The 16,804-nt window shown below is 37.7% G+C and overlaps 1 protein-coding gene and 1 long non-coding RNA gene across 2 annotated transcripts in view; both read right to left on the bottom strand.

Moving 5' to 3' along the window:
* Positions 1–3,730: 3,730 nt before the first annotated feature.
* On the bottom strand, positions 3,731–5,599 carry LOC134794604 (uncharacterized). Its single transcript, XR_010144689.1, has 3 exons — positions 4,895–5,599; positions 4,520–4,799; positions 3,731–4,460 (listed from the first exon to the last, which is right to left on the bottom strand). It is a non-coding gene; the product is annotated as an uncharacterized LOC134794604 (long non-coding RNA).
* A 4,585-nt stretch (positions 5,600–10,184) lies between these two features.
* Positions 10,185–16,804, bottom strand: part of LOC134794399 (uncharacterized) — a 75,099-nt gene continuing 68,479 nt past the window's right edge. The window contains exons 2-3 of the mRNA XM_063766210.1: positions 11,957–12,117; positions 10,185–11,611 (exon numbers count right to left, since the gene is read on the bottom strand). Of these exons, the coding sequence (XP_063622280.1) occupies positions 11,552–11,611; positions 11,957–12,117 (221 nt within the window). The 3' untranslated portion in view covers positions 10,185–11,551. The remainder of the gene's footprint in view (positions 11,612–11,956; positions 12,118–16,804) is intronic.

The following is a 16,804-nucleotide window of genomic DNA, read 5'->3' on the forward strand; positions in this document are numbered from 1 at the left end:
AACCATTAATCCAATGGCTGCTGTTTTCCTCCTTTTTTTTTAATTTGCTTTTCACTTGTTTAGTTCGTTTTTCTCCCATAGCTTCGTCTTTTTCTTTACTTTTTATGTCGTTGGCTTGCTTGTTTATACATCCAAATTTCACTTCTTTCATACCTCCTACTTTTTCGAACTTTTTTTTCTCTTCCATTTTTCCTGCTCTCTTCTTCTCTCTGAGACATCGTAATATAATATAGGCCGAATATTAATATAGGCCGGTAGCTTGAACATACCATGCTCGCTTTTAAAAGTCTTTGCTTACGGTGGCGTCGTTGATCGGGTCGCCACTTTCCCGAATGAAGGTTGAGGGAGGCGATGGCTGAGATACGTATCATACTCGTGAACGGGAGCTGTTAGTGGAGACTGGTCTGTTTAAGCTAACACGAGTTATTATTTTAAAAGTGCAAAAGTGCTCTTGTGGCCTATTTGCTGAATAAATGTTGAAGTTTGAAGTATACTTAGTAACTTTATTTTTGAATTTAATTACAGTGAGACGCCTCATTCTGTTTTGGTATGTTTCTTTTCTCTTAATGAATGTGTTAATAATATTATTTTTATGAAACCATGGGTGATCCGGACCCATGGTTTACCTAGGACCTATACCATAATATTTTTTTCATCTCTCCTGTTCGGAAAGTTTACCTTTCATGAGCTGATAACCGAGTGGAAAATTGCATTTCCCACCCTAGGGTGGAAAGTAATTTTTTTTTTAATTTTTACTTCGAGCAACGGCTAACAGCAATATATGCCATATTACAAGCTCTCATATCAGCTTCCGCATGACTGAAATTGGCGCCGTTTACATTTTCAAGTGATTCGAGTGACTTATAGTTATGTGGTTTACCTATATATCTGTTAATAATTTGTTCTAATAAACCTACATTTCTCGTGTTTAACTTTCCTCATAGTCGAAATGAAAAGTAGAGTGTTTAACTCGGGTAAAAGTAACCATCTCACCCTCGAACTATTGGCGCTCTCTCTTCGTTCGAGCGCCAAAATATTTCGGGTGAAATGGTTCACTTTCCACCCTTGGTTAACAATCTACTATTTGTAATTGAAGACATGGTATGGAATAAGTTTGTGACGAATTTCGTGGTGAGAAAAGAGTGAAAAGTCCCAGGGCAACAGAAAGTATTAGGAGTTAGTCTACGCTTAGTTCATTCTATTTGAGTTGCAAAGTTATGCCCGGTTGTAGCAGTACCGTGCTGCCTACTGTTCTGCCCCACTGCTCTGCCCTCGTGTGAAACTGGCATTACTTGCAATAAAATATATTCTTCGATATTGCGTCTTAAAGAACCTCAACTTAATGTCGCAGACACGATATCACGTCCTCAAGAACTCGAACGTAATGCCGCGGACGCGATATCGCGACCTCAAGAGTTTGAACGTAATGCCACGGACGCGAATACCCTCGTTATGAAAACGTCAGTTATATAAAGAATGTTGAGTGCCATGATATCAAAAGAGGTTGATAATACCATACCTATCTATCTTTCAAGCAGTTACCTACGAGGAATATAAAGTACTTTCTCGTAATCATTAGGAAGTTTTCCTAGGTTGTAACTCGGTTACGTGAAAGGAAAAAAATATATCACTTGGATACCAGTATCCTATGAGGATCATTTTTTCTTCTTAGGTAACTGGTTACAAAACTCCGGTTACATACGCGGCCGAAGGGATTTTGACTCTTGGAGATCCTAATATACATCTCTAAGGATAATATGAGGTATATAATCTTATAGTTCTGACACTTACCTAGAGACATTTACACCTCTGAATATTATACAGTGGAACCTGGATAATTGCAATCTCAAGGGACCGGCCATTTTTTGTCAATTAACCAGGTTTTTCATTTAAGCAGGTCGTGTCAATTAACGAGGTTCAAGAAATCGTTGTGTCATTTATAGAGGTTTTCATTAATAGAGGTTGCGTTCTGACAAATTTCTTTTATGGAGGTGCAAATAACCATTGAAAGTAGATTTACACGCTTAAATTCTGGGTTTCTGTTCTATATATTGCTTCTGTCTATACTTGTACTTTTGCACTACATTAATTACTACTTTATTATCTTATTAATCATTTGGGTTTAAAAATTCCCTTGAATTGTAGAAGAAAGTCTTATTAGAATGTAAAAAGCATACTTTGTTTTTGATTAAATCAAAACTATGTCACCTACTACAGGCTGTGATAGATACCCAATAAATAAATTGAATTCTGGATGAAGATATAAATAAAATAATCATTGCTATTAAAATATTGTTTCTGCTGTCTACAACTACATTATTTCAATTACAGAGGTAATAAGTAAGACTCGTTTCAATAATAGAGGTAAAAAGAAAAGCAAAAATAACGGATTTTTTTAGCACAGTGTCAATTATAGAGGTCTTAGTTGCGATGTGGTCAATTACAGAGGCAAAATTACGAAAAGCACTAAAATCTAAATTGCAATTATAGAGGTTCCAAAATTTCAATTATAGAGGCCTTTTGGTCTCAAGGGACCGGGACCGGACTTTTGGTTGCAATTATTGAGGTTTCCCATTTATCCAGGTGCCAATTAACCAGGTTTCACTGTAGTTTTTTTTTGTGTTTTTGTATCTGTATTTTTTTATGTCTTTCCCATCACGGAACAATGGTGTTCCGGACCTTTGGGAGGCGGGAGCGGAGCCGAAGCCAACACGTAGAGGCCCTTTTGACACTTTAATGAAATTTAAGGGGTACACCGAGCGGATGCTGCCCTTGCCCGTGTCATGGGACGCACGCAGAGGCAGGGCAGCACCCGCCAGGGTGTAAGGACTATTGATGGGATCTAAAATTAACTAGGTTATTGTGTGAAAGCGATGGACTAAGTACTGAGCTAATTGAGCTATGGGATAAAAAACCGGACGCCTGCCTAATAAAAGTAATAAAACGGTATGAAATTTTATTTCCGGCAGACGGTGACTCACCCTCACAAGATGGGCTCCCACATAAGCGACATCTAGGATGGCTTAAGGGCAACACCGATGTGAGCGGCTCAGGGGTGTAGAGAGGTGTGCGCCGCTTTCTACCCAGTGGCTGTTAACAGCCACTTTGGCAACTCGCGTCTTATGCATATTTCACTTTCACCCCTGGAGCTTATAGCTCTATTGACTCTACTTTGGCCGGCCGGCTAAGGCAAGCCAGAGGCAGAAAATCCTGTCCCACCCACCCTCCTTGCGGGTAACAGAACTCTCCAGGTGCACTCGGTTACGTGAGGTCGCTAATCCCTAACAGCTCGCCACAAGCTGCCCTACGTTAACTGATTGCACTGGTAAAACCAGCGGGCAATGGGGTCGTCACATCCCATTTTATATTATTATTATAGTTTTTTGTTATGTAATTCGACATTAAGAAACCATATACATATCTAAGTCATTGTAATACGTTAGTTTGAATTGGTAGTTACAGTTAGTTGTATTTTATAAAATTGTTGATGTATTGTTATTATTTTTGCTTGTAGGTATGTAAATTAAATGTTGACGTGTAAAAGTGCCCTTGTGGCCTATTTGCTGAATAAATGTTGTTCTCACAATACGACGTCGTAGGTTTCTACGACACGACGTCGCAACGTGACACGAAGTCGCAACGTGAGACGACGTCGTATCGTGGGTTTGTGTGCTGGCCCTTAGTGGCGAAGACGTGGGAGTATCGAAATAAAAGTCATGTTTAAGTACATACTTGCTGAGGCATTTATTAACATTTATTTTTTGTTTTCATTTTTTATCTTAATACAACATACATAGTAATTAACAATACATAATAAATAGTCCAAAAGTATATTACGCCTACAAAATAGCGTAGTCGTTATAAAGCCACGTTTACATTGCGAAGTCGATCCTGAGTCGAAGCCTATACAATATTAAATAAATCATATTTGTTTTACAAATACTTTGACTCATTCATACAGTGTAACTAGAACTCGAGATCCGTATCAAATGGACGTAATCTAAGGTGACACTTATGAGTGTGAGTTCAGTGTCTATACCTAATTTGATAAACATAAACAATTCAAATTAGAGACAAGTCATATTTATTGAAGCGGAGGACGTACAGTCTTATGCTTCAAAATACATATTCTCATTAATTATAAATCTAATAGGGTAACCAGGCCAAAAGCGGGTAGGCCGCCTAAAGCGAGTAGGCGCCTATACGTCGTTGTATGTAACAGTATTGTGAATGTATGCATGCGCCGTAAGAGACCGACCGCCAACGAGTTTCAATAATTAGGTCCCAGCAATCCGCGCTATGCAGAGGGCGCTTGGCTGTATGCCGTTAAAGTTTTGTGGAGTTTTTGTTAAAAACGTACTATTGTATGCATATTTTAAGCGGAGAAAACGGTGTGCTAAATCGAAGTTCGATAAATTTCCTAACTAATAACTGCATATTCGCTACTTTAATACAATAAACTCCTAAATTTTTTGTCGGTTGTTGTTAACTTACCCGCCTTGGGCCAGCTTACCCTAACTCTTCTATATCGCAAGAAATTTCTCGTAAATCGCAAAAATATAATACGTAACATATTAGCTAAGACACAGGGTCGACTCGGTAATATTACACCTGACTTATTAGATTATCGCCATATGAGTTGCATACCATATTCTGCGAAATGACAAGTCAAGTGAACTCGTGCATGACACGGCTAAACGTAAGAGTCTCAGAGAGTACGAGAATACTATCAAACTTAGTTGATAGACATGAAGGGCCGTCGCCAAAAACGAAGAATCTTGTACATTGATCTTTTAATACTTACAGTCGATGTCAAAGATATGATATATTTACACTTTTTGCCTTATTACAAAGGAGTAAGTTGCAAAAGTGTAAACATATTTTTGACGTCGACTGTACATGTCTGTTTTACTCGAGCGTAAAAATAGTATTGCCACACGATAAATTTAATTAAAATGAGTGTGTGCGACTCATATAGAAATATATACATGTATAATACAAAGCACAACGTACGATGTTCTTTGTATTCAGTAACGGTCCTTTAGTTTTGACGTGCAAGTGTGGGGGTCGCTTCACTTGGGAGAGCTCTGTACGACGCCAATGGATCAGCAAAACGGTACCCTGAATCATGGCACCGTATCAATTTTACATATATTAAGAGAATCGTTGGGATTTAATTTATAAGGTTATAGTTCCATGTTGACATGGGACCCTAATAAGGTCGACCTACGAACACCCACTGAAACCGGAGCTGACGGCGCGATTCTGCCGACCCTAGTTCTACCATTCTTGGCAAATCCACCGTATGTGCTTGATAATTAGTTAGTTAGGTGCGAACATTTTTTTAAAATGCATTTGTGAGGATGGGTAACTTACCCAAATGCAAAAAAAATTAAGTATGAGAGAGTTGGGAACCTATACAAAGTCCGAATATGTCTCTCTCCACGTGCTATTTTCCAAAGTTACATTTTTCTGAAGGTTTTTCTCTGAAACTTAACTTCCCAAAATAATTCGTAAACTTGGTTGCACAAAAATACGTTCATATAAACGAAACTTTGGTAAACATACATTCTAAGAAATAACTCGGAAGTATGAATAGTATGATAGGTAAAAAACACTACACTGAGAAAAAAAAATCATTTAAAACAATTGAAATTGCATTAACATATAATGCTTTAAACAGTTCCATATGAGCCTATCGAACCAAACAGTAAAGTTTATTCTTCGTACGTTACGTACGTAAATTAGTTGATATTGTATATAGCAGTTAATCCTAATGAAATCACTTTAATGTGTGCTCGATAGATCATATTTTTTCAGTGTAGAGCCCCCGAGAGACATATTTCGATTTTAAAAGCTTGATTCCAATATGAGGAAACAATGTGAGGTAAATTCCCTTATAGTCCTATTGGCATCATATTTTCGGAAACTGAATATACCGCCAATATCTTTTAACAGAGCGTAATGCCCAGTCCGTACGTACGTCAGTAATGGAGAAACAGTGCAAGTCGTGCGGTGTTACAGACCACCATCGCAGAAGCTTTGCGAAGTGTACCAACTACCTGCCTCCGATTCGAACACGTAAATTGAGTGATGGCGCAGCGCAAACCCTAGATGTCTACGTTGTCAAACGCGGTCTGTGCTCCACGCCCCAACGCCGATCCAGACTGCTCGAAGAGATCAGACGGGACGTGCGTGACCTGTCGCGCATCTACGTCCAACTGGGCATATTTTACAATCTCTACATGAAGACTGCCCCCGTTCTACCTGACATACCGGACGTGTTGAATTTCGTCTACGCGATGAAGGCCAAAGGACCGTACGCCGAATCATACGTGACGGACGGCGTGAGCGTGAGTCTCAATGAATCGATGCGCCAAACCACAGATAACGGAGAAAAAATACGGATCACGTGATCGAATACACCGTCTTTCGCATGAAGTGGTTCGAAGCCATGCAAGTACCGTCCGAGACGCACTCCAAACTGACGCGACTCGGATTGGACAAGTACATTCGCATCGCCAAGTGCGAGGAACGAATGAGGGAAGTGTTTGACGGAGGAGGGGTGAGCGACGTGCTGGTGCTGTACTGCGCCGGTAGCAAGTTTAAGAACACAGCGTCGTTCTCGGGGCGCAAGTTTGGACACGACTCGTTGCTAAAGAGATTGCGCAGTAAATCCAACATCCGTGTCGAAATCGTGGATGAGTCGTACACGTCAGGCGTGTTCGGCGTGCAACCAGAGAACGGGAGCGTTTCAGAAAATCGGCATGAATCACCGACTGCGCTGGGGAGTCTGTCCGACTTGCCACAGCGAGTTTGATTGGGACGAAAATGCCGCAAAAAACTTACTGATCAACCATATTAGGTCTACCATCTGTAGGCCACGATGCCCACGATGTCTTCCGGAGAGGGCATCGTAACCTCCCGAGAGAAAAATAAAACTCTGACGCAATAAGGTTGAAATTTCGATTTCAATTTATTTGTGTCTGCATGGGACTCAGGAGGTTAACAGCGCGTCAATGAGCTGCGGTGTCAGTGACTTTCATGGTGCGTAAATGAATATTCGTTTGTCTTTCCATCGGCAAACGTGACACTATGAGAAAATATATACTATGTAAATCTCTATCTAGTGGTAATCAAATAGATAATATGTATCTACAAAAATAGTTGCATTTTTAAAGTAACAACTACCATCAAGAAAATTGGCGGATGATTTTTTTATATTTTTCATCACTTGCATGTTTCTTGCGGAAAAATCTTTGTAGCGTTTTGTCAGAGCATCTAGTAATTGACCAAATTAAAAGCATTTGATGTAGTTTATGATAACTATCAAGGGTGACATCTAAAAATATTTTACTTCAACAATAAATATCGTCGAAATAGTTTTCCCATTTGAGCGATTATTGTTAATATATCATGTCTGAGAAATAGGTTGGTATTACAAATATGTACTTTGAACTGAGTTCGGAAGATTCCATGAGCATACGTTGTTACTTCTTGAATATCTGTATTTGTCGCATGTAATTTGCGAAATATAAAAGTGACTAGAAACCTTGATCAACATTTAATTTACCTTCTTACAGGTTAAAGGTACTTAATAAATGTGTAGAAAAATTGTGCTCGTAGTCGTGTGCTTACATAGTTAATTAAATATTTTTATAACAATAACTAGATAAATATCATAGTGGTGAGGTGCAATGAAATAATAGTGCGAGCCGCAACGCAAGCGTAGCGCCGCGACCTCGCGGAGTTACAGCCTAGGACGACGGTGGACAACGATTAGCACTTCATATTTTATTTATTCCTACGTACACAAGTATCCATAAAATTGACGAAAATTGCTAAAGATTTCGAATAAAATAGAAACAGTGACAGATCTGTGATGCGGCGTCCACTCTAGTTCAAAATAGAACCTTTTATGTGATAATAGCTTCTGACATTTGATTAATTTTTAATAGTTTGACCCGGCTGTCTGACAGTCTTTCTAGGGGGGATGCCGCACAACGCAAGCACAAATAGGCTTTTAGCAAAATTACATGAGGCTAAAGTGAATGGTCTAGCCGGTCTAAACTAGGTAGGTATAATATAAATAAGACGCGTCCATATTCAGTAGAGACTAATTTGACATACTTAATACATATTTAATTTATATGTAAATTAATAATCACATTGATAGGTACATAGTCTACCCGCGAGATCATGATTTGCACTTATCCTATAGTATTTAAAATATCACAATAAATTGCTGTGCACATACAAAACAGGCAAATGTCGGTGCAATTACATTAATAATATATCCATTATAGGTAACATACAATCTAATAAAATATGTACAATCACACTCCTTGACGACAAAATTAAATCAGTGGAGGACACTGACGGTGTTTAGAAACACTGAGAAAAAAAATCATTTAAAACAATTGAAATTGCATTAACGTTTAATGCTTTAAACAGTTCCATATGAGCCTATCGAACCAAGCAGTAAAGTTTACTGTTCGTACGTTACGTACGTACGTAGCTACGTACATTAGTTGATATTGTATATAACAGTTAATCTTAATGAAATCACTTTAATGTGTGCTCGATAGATCATATTTTTTTCAGTGAAGACAAACTAAACACTAAATCTGTAGGGTATAACTTGGAAAGTGTTGTCACTCAATATATACCTGACATGCCTTGACTAAAAGACACTAGAGTAATACAGAAAATATTATGTAAATATTGCATAAACCTTTGACCCGAGGTTATTTGATTATTGAAATATTATGAGTTGCCATTGTGATGCCATCCAGTCGATATTTGGTATTAATGTAAGAAGTTGTCTAATATTTCAAGCTAACTCCCTGGGTGGGTGAGTCTTTCCTTCAACTGAACGGAGCTCTACAGTCTACAATTTTATGTCTGTATCATTGAATTTAATTTAAAACTTATTTTTGTGAATTTATTGCCACAAAGATTATGTAATATTATAGTAACATGAATAGGTAAATTACTTTTTGATATTGTGAAAAAAACCATACAGTTAAATCCTACAATGTATCATAATGGTGAAAAACATAATAGTTCAAGATAGAGGCTTTATGATGGACTAAAACGATAAAGTAGTATGAAACCATGTCATCAAAGCAATAACATTAAAAAGTAAACAATTTATCAATTGTCTGCAGTGTGGTACCTATATATAAAATGAAGTTTACATGCAAACGATTCAAAACGGATCTATAAACACCGTCGAGTCTGCTGGCTCAAGAACTCGTGTTCTAACAGACTATAACGTTGTTTATTTGGGTTGAAAATTGTAACATGAATCTATTGCGTCATCTGGATATTGTATTCAAATAAGCAAACTATAATATTAAATATTTTGTATTGCTTTGATGTGCCTCCATAGTTTCAAAATCTTTATCGTGGTAATAACACTTCAGTTCACATCCTATTCTAAAAATAATTACTATTCTATAGGTACTCTTTAATATCTATAAACGTTATGCCATTTATTATATACTGTTTTAAATAAATACTTACTTACAGTGGCTTAGCCTCCGACATAGGGAAATACTATTGTTTCTTATTTTGTGCCACTTTATATCGGCCGAGGTTCAACTCAAATGTTATTTGAGGCGCCCTTATGGAATTAGTATATATTATTTAAAACTAATGTTTCTGCGCTTTAATTTACACGCTTCATTTATGATGGATTTAAAATTAAAATACGACAAAAAGTTTGTGTCATTACTAGGGTTTTCCGACAATGATTAAAACGGTGCTTATACTTAAAAATATACTAACTGCTACTTGGTTTGGTGCATTCGATTCCATTAAATACGTCTTACCTACCTATAAACATAGACAGAGCTTCTACAGTACCCGTTAATACATCTATTACGATATTCCTAAAAGCTTCACTAAAAACTTTACTCCATTAAAGATATTTTTACTATATCCTCATATACTACTTGACTTTTAAATTTAATTTTGTTTTCTTATATTTTATATAAGTACCTACCCCAAATAAAGATACACTGACATATGTATCTCATAACACCGAGTTAAGTAGTAATATCTATTTAAATAATATTTTATATCTATCATTATGCATTATTATAATAACATAGCGGATGTGAACTGGAGGGTAAAATATATTTGAAATCATTACATATTTATAAATACTAAAAGGGTGCTAAAGGAATCCCAAAAGGAAAATGAATGCTTTCTTTCTATCATTAGATCATTACCTATTGGAAGAAAAGGTCTTCGCAAGAAACTTAATTTACATCGGAATTGAATTTCCAAATCTCTTGTGACAACGAATTCAACAATGGAAGCATCAATCAAGCATTGAAAAACCTTGTAGAATTGTAGGTATTGACTAGTTTTGGGCAATAAATTCAAAGGAAATTATAGACAATGCGTCTATAATAAAACTATGTAACATGTTTTCGTTTAGGAACTCATTTGACTAGATGGTGTTGATCACTGTTATGAAATAATCTTAACACCTGTAATTAAGTAACTATAAAATTAATCAGATAAGATAAATATTCAGTCGAAAACGTTGTGCTACTTATGTTGTAAACTTAAGTAAGCCAAATAAAGTTAACAACATGGAATGGAATATTATATACAGAATAAAATAAGTTATAACTTATAACTTAGTGACTTGGATAATTTATGTGTACTCGTACTTAAAAATAATGTAATGAATAAAACACCATCTTAATAACTAATGTTTTACATACCAATATACAGTAGCTGTCTTATTCGAGATGAAGTTTATTTAAGTTTGCTGAGACATTATTACCTATATCAAAAGCGTTTTGACAAAATTTGGAATGTGCAGAGCTGTCGCGAGCCGCGAGGCGCAACTAGCGGCTCAGACAAGCTTCCTTCGTTTCGTGTAGGCCGCGAGAGTAAACCAATTAAATACACAAATCATTTATAGTATTCGTATTATATACATTTTAGAGCTTTTTATCTATATTACAACCATCAAAAAGTGTGGAATGCTGTAACTAATAACAGAGTAAAAAGGTAAATACATCAATAAATCGACAAACGATGTTTCGTTAGATGAAGAACTATTCTATATTTAATAATATAACGATCTACCGACTAACAATGTCGACTACCAGTCTCACATTTTAGTTTAATAAATGCTAGAAAGTACGAAATATCGATGGGAAAGTAAAATTGCTGCGGAGAGGTTACTTTACTTGGGACGAAACCAGAGCAACACTTCCTCGTTCCTACCGACGCACTGTCGCGCATCTCCTACAGAATCGTCTTATCCGTTCACGCTCGGAATCCTTACACACTACACTTTAAGTGGTCATTTTTTTGGCATAGGCTGAACCACTACTTGATATGTTTCATTACGTTCATTTCAACTCGTCTACGAGTAATCAGCTGGTCGCGTCCGGAACTTCAGAAAATAAACCGCAGCGTTCGCTATTCATAAGAGCACACTGGCTGTTCAATCGAGGGTTATAATGATGAGGTCGGAGATGTGGTGGGGTGTGGAGCACTGGGTCAGGGTCTGGGAGGGGGCTTAGCGGCCGCGCGCCCACCGCAGCAGCGCGTCCGCGAGCACGTCCAGGTGCGCCTTGGTCTGCAACAACACCAATACTAAGTTAATGCTTTCGCTGTGTGCTAGGAAAAAATATTACGCCATATTAGCTCTATGTATATTTAGTAGGTAGTATGAAGGCGCAAAATGTTCCTCATGTACGTATTGAGAAACGGACATGGAATTGCGTTAACATATACCAGGAGGTGTATTCTGATTGAAATAATAGGCAATGAATTTGATATGCATATGATCTGTCAGAGTCAAAAGTGAGACGTTCCTTGTTGAAGAAATGCCACTTTTCGTCAATCGTGGTCGTTTTGGTGCAGCGGTAACGATCCGCCCGGTCCGATGCGTATTCTGGTACAAGCTACAGCTAGTGCGTACCGTCTTGTAGAACATGCAGGCCTGTCGATCCTCGTCCTCGCCGTTGGGGCAGTCGATGAAGCCGTCACAGAGGACATGATCGTCGATGCAGCGATAGCGACCTTGCCGGTCCGGTGTGGGGCACGCGAAGCGCTCCATACCGTCTGCGGCCGGAGGGCATTCTGGAACATGTAAGTTTCTGATGAGTTTCAGTCTACAGATATTATTTTGGGCTAAATTCAGAGGGACCTCACTAAAAATACTTTGCTTTACCAGTAGTCTAATATAGGCGCAGGATTATATTTCAGGTCATGGCCCATGAAGCCGATGGTCCTGGGTTTGAATCTGATAAGGGCATTTATTCGTGTGATGAGCACAGATATTTGTTACTGACTCATAGGTGTTTTCTATGTATTAAAGTATTTATATATATCGTTCTTTAAGTACCCACAACACAAGCCTTATTGAGCTTACTGTAGGAGTTCGTCAATTTGTGTAAGAATTACCTATAATAATTGACCGAACGTTAGCGAAGGACTCCGGTTTCGGCTTGGACAAAAATGCTTTCGTATATCCAGATGTTCTCCTCTACAGGTCGCATTTATCAACCGATTCTCGTCGAATTTTGTGAACAGGATCGATTTTTTTTTGTAGATTCAGTTTTTGAGTTTTATTTCAAAATGGCCGAGTCATACGTCTACAGCTCACAGGCAAACTAGTATTTATTTATAGATCAGAGTTTGCGAAAGTCTCCGTTTCAGCATGGGCAAAAATACTTTCGTATGTTCGGATGTTCATTCTCCTCTGTAGGTCTTCTCAACCGATTCGCATGAAATTTTGTGAGCACTTTCGATAGTTAGATATAATTTTTGGAAAATATTCAAAATGGTTATATATATACATTGTAAATTTAACTATAAAGGTAGGTTGAATGAGTTGCTCATGCTCATAGACCTACGTCAACATTACGATCATTTACGACTGAACCATCGCGCAAATTTTGGGGAGACTTGGTTATCGGCAAGTTTCATTCAGCCCGCGCGCAAGCTAACTCTGTCGAGCGTCTATTTTTAGACTCCGGGGAAAGTGAGGCCGGGCTCCCGCTTGCCGTGTGTTCTTATTGATCGCGCGACCGCAAGCGAGTCAAAGTTCTTTTGCGGACCAGTGTGACGTGCCCTCAAAGATCAGTAACATCTATACTTATTCTGAGAATGTTTTATAGTGGTCCGCTTTGAACTTTAATCGCGACTGGGTCTCGGGAGGTTAATCGCGCCTGACAAGCGTTTCGAATGAGGCTTCGCTATACAACCTATCTATTCACTTTTGTGGGGACTTGCGGGCGTGCTGTGCATTCGAAAGCAGTCGCGATTGTTCAGGTACACCGATGTCTGAAGATGGTACAAAACACAGTTAATAGGGACTTATCTTTATATTAGTAATTTAAACTGGGATCAGGTCAGTGAACGTTCATAATAGAAGTTTAACCTCGTCAGTGCCGGAATACTTGTACAAATCGACCTTTAAATTCTTATGGATTTAAATGTGATTCAATATTCAAAAATGCAAACATCGTCAGGGTATCTTAATGCAAGGTTTTTATCTAAATCTCCTTAAATAAAATTACTTTCTAAATGTGGCTTTTCCATGTGTAGCTAAACGTAGGTAATCTTGTTTATGTGCTTTGTATATGGCCTCCTTTATTTACACAATGCAAAGTAACTACGTTATAAATGGTTTTCGTTCAGTAAGATTAGAATTTTAGACAAATAAACTTCTTGGTACGTATGATTTTGTGATATGTATAATTAAACTCCAGCGGCCGTAGCACGGTCGCATTTTTATCGCCTGTCACTATCCCTGTCACTTCCGCACTTACATACTTGTTAGATCGTGACAGACATGGTGACAAATTATAAAAATGCGACCGTGCTACGGCCGCAGCTGCATATATAAGCAAGCTGCTTTGGGAGCAAGTATGAAGTATGATAAAAAGTACCTGTAAATTGTGGTACCTAGCGAAGGTGTTATGTTAATGTGTGGTTGTTCGTTTTTAATATGTCTGTGTACAAAAGAATGTCCCCACTTATCTGAAAAACGTTATTACTTGTACTTAAAGTTGCAGTTTGCAATCCTTTCAAGGAACCCACAGATTACCAGTTCGCCGGACGATATCAGCCTGTCAGTTGTTCGGAACTGTCACTTTTTGAGTTTAACTGACAGGCTGATATCGTCCGGCGAACTGTGTGGTAAGTAATCTGTGGGCCCCTTTAAGGTCAGCGGTTTGTTTGTATTAATTTTTGTGACGTTAAATTAATGGTTTTTAAATGTCAAATAAATTATATCTAAATATTTGAGTTAGGTATTCAATGACAAAGGGTCACGGGTCGGGCATAACTATGCCCGACCGTTTGATTTTTTCGATTTTTACTTTATCATCGGTGTTAGGAGCTTTTTAAAAAAAAACTATAAAACCTGTTTTTCGCTCCTAACTCTTATATTATAATAATTGAAAAATCTAAAAAATTAAACGGTCGGGCATAGCTATGATTAAAATACGTCAAATTGTGTGAAAATATTTTCAATAATGTTAATATCCGGAGAGGAAAATGGGGAATACGTTTGTATGGAAAACCGGTTTCGAGGCGGTCCTCCCCTTTCGTCTTAATACGTGTGATATCATTGTGAAATACCGAGAATCAAAGGTGCGAATTGCGATTGCATAACCAGATTCCCACTCCACAGAAATCAAAGCTATTGAAAACGTTGGGCCGTTATCTGTTGAAAATGGAAATGACTTGATTTAATATTCCCAGAGTTCAAGTCAGCGTTGAATTATTTCCTCCCTTGTAAAGTGAATGGTATTTAATTATGGTTGAGGTGGGTGATTAAAGGTGGAATATTATTTATCTTCCTCGCGTTGTCCGGACATTTTGCCACGGCTCATGGGAGCCTGAGGTCCGCTTGGCAACTAATCCCATGAATTGGCGTAGGCACTAATTTTTACGAAAGCGACTGCCATGTGACCTTTCAACCCAGAGGGTAAACTAGGCCTTATTGAGATTAGTCCGGTTTCCTCACGATGTTTTCCTTCACCGAAAAGCGACTGGTAAATATCAAATGATATTCCGTACATAAGTTCCGAAAAACTCATTGGTACGAGCCGGGGTTTGAACCCGCGACCTCCGGATTGAAAGTCGCACGCTCTTATCGTTAGGCCACCAGCGCTTTTGACCAGCCTGAGTACCTAGGTAATTGCCTATACAATACGGTATCAAGGACGGAAAATGAAAGAATGCCTCAGACACACTGCTGTTTCAAGCAAATAACGTAGTTCATAATTAAAGATGAGAAGCGAATGCGTTCCGAGTGTTTCTTAATTCTAGCAACCATCTAAAAAAATCTAGCAGCCGTGGGGTGAACAAAATGTAGGTACGTCTTTTCAAGGAATAAATATATTACCAAGCGATAATTGCTCTGCTTAGCAACGAAATAATACTGTTTGCTCAAATAAATATTTAAATATTTTTTTATTACTCAGGTCACTTTTATGAGGACACTTTCGAGCCATGTCACGTTCTGAGGACGTCACTTTCGACATAGGTCACTTTTGATGTAGGCATAATTGTGCCGTTCTTGAGAACGTTTTCCGTTTACTATGGTGAAAGTTCTCGCGCGATAACATTCCCCAAAGTAAACGGAGAACTCGGAGAACCGGGGACCGGGCCGTATATCAATACAAGAAACGATAAATGTGTCTTACAAACACAAAAATGTGTGTGTGTTCTTATGTGTGTGTAGTCTTGTGATAAGTATCAAAACTTCATGTTATTCAAAATAGGAACTGGTGTATGGCTAAATCGTATTAGGTATGCTCAAATAAAACAGATATAATATTCATATTTTTGCCGTAAACATGATTTATAGTGTGATTCGCACAATACGAGTATACCCTTAACTTTTAGCCTCCTTGGTTCACAAAAAAAACCTTATTCCCTTATACAAGCCAGTGATATATCGTCAGTTGAGAATACGTTTGTGCCATATCCATTTTTGGTAAAATCGTTTTTTAATGATTCCTAAAATAACTAAAAATTAGCTATAATTATCAGTAATCGGTTTTTGAAAAAAAACTATTTTTGAAAAATGTTGTGCCATATCCGCATTTTGCTATAGGATAATTACATTCTTTTAACAGAAAATTATCACAAAAGTGTGACATATCCAAAACGTTTGTGTCATAATATATCATACATTGTACGTTTAACATTTACTCCTCAAAAACCGATATGGCAATATTATAAAAGCTTTTATTTTATGATTACCACTATATTTACAATATTTGCATGGTACCATAAATAGTAAACATACGTGCAAATGATAAATAAGTTCAATATTTCCTAAATGTAATACTTTTCGAAAAAATTTTTTTGTTTCTTTTCGCTCTCCTGTAAACCAATGTAAGTGGCGTATGGCACAAACGTATTCTCACCCGACGATATGATGAAAATGATAATACGTTGATTATCATATAAAAAGTAGGAAAGTTGTCATATATTACAATGTACGTTGACAGAAGACTGAAAGGAGTCGCTAATGCGGTCGCAACCAGAATTTGTCGCGTACTTGTTACTCCCAACACGTCCCATTCTCCTGTCTCCACTGACCCTCATACTTAAGGATTACCTATAAAAAGTTGACGTAGTAACCACAGACATTATTCAGTATACCAATGGTAAGAGCGCGTCTGAATTTTGTGTTAGGTAGGTACTTATTATATTATATGTACATATATCTATGACGTTATTTAGAAAAGCGCTACAAACCTCAATTAGTTATTAATAATTTGTCCTAATCTGTCATGTTGACTAT

This window comes from Cydia splendana, chromosome 10, assembly GCF_910591565.1.
Source record: "Cydia splendana chromosome 10, ilCydSple1.2, whole genome shotgun sequence".
Lineage (NCBI taxonomy): Eukaryota > Metazoa > Arthropoda > Insecta > Lepidoptera > Tortricidae > Cydia > Cydia splendana.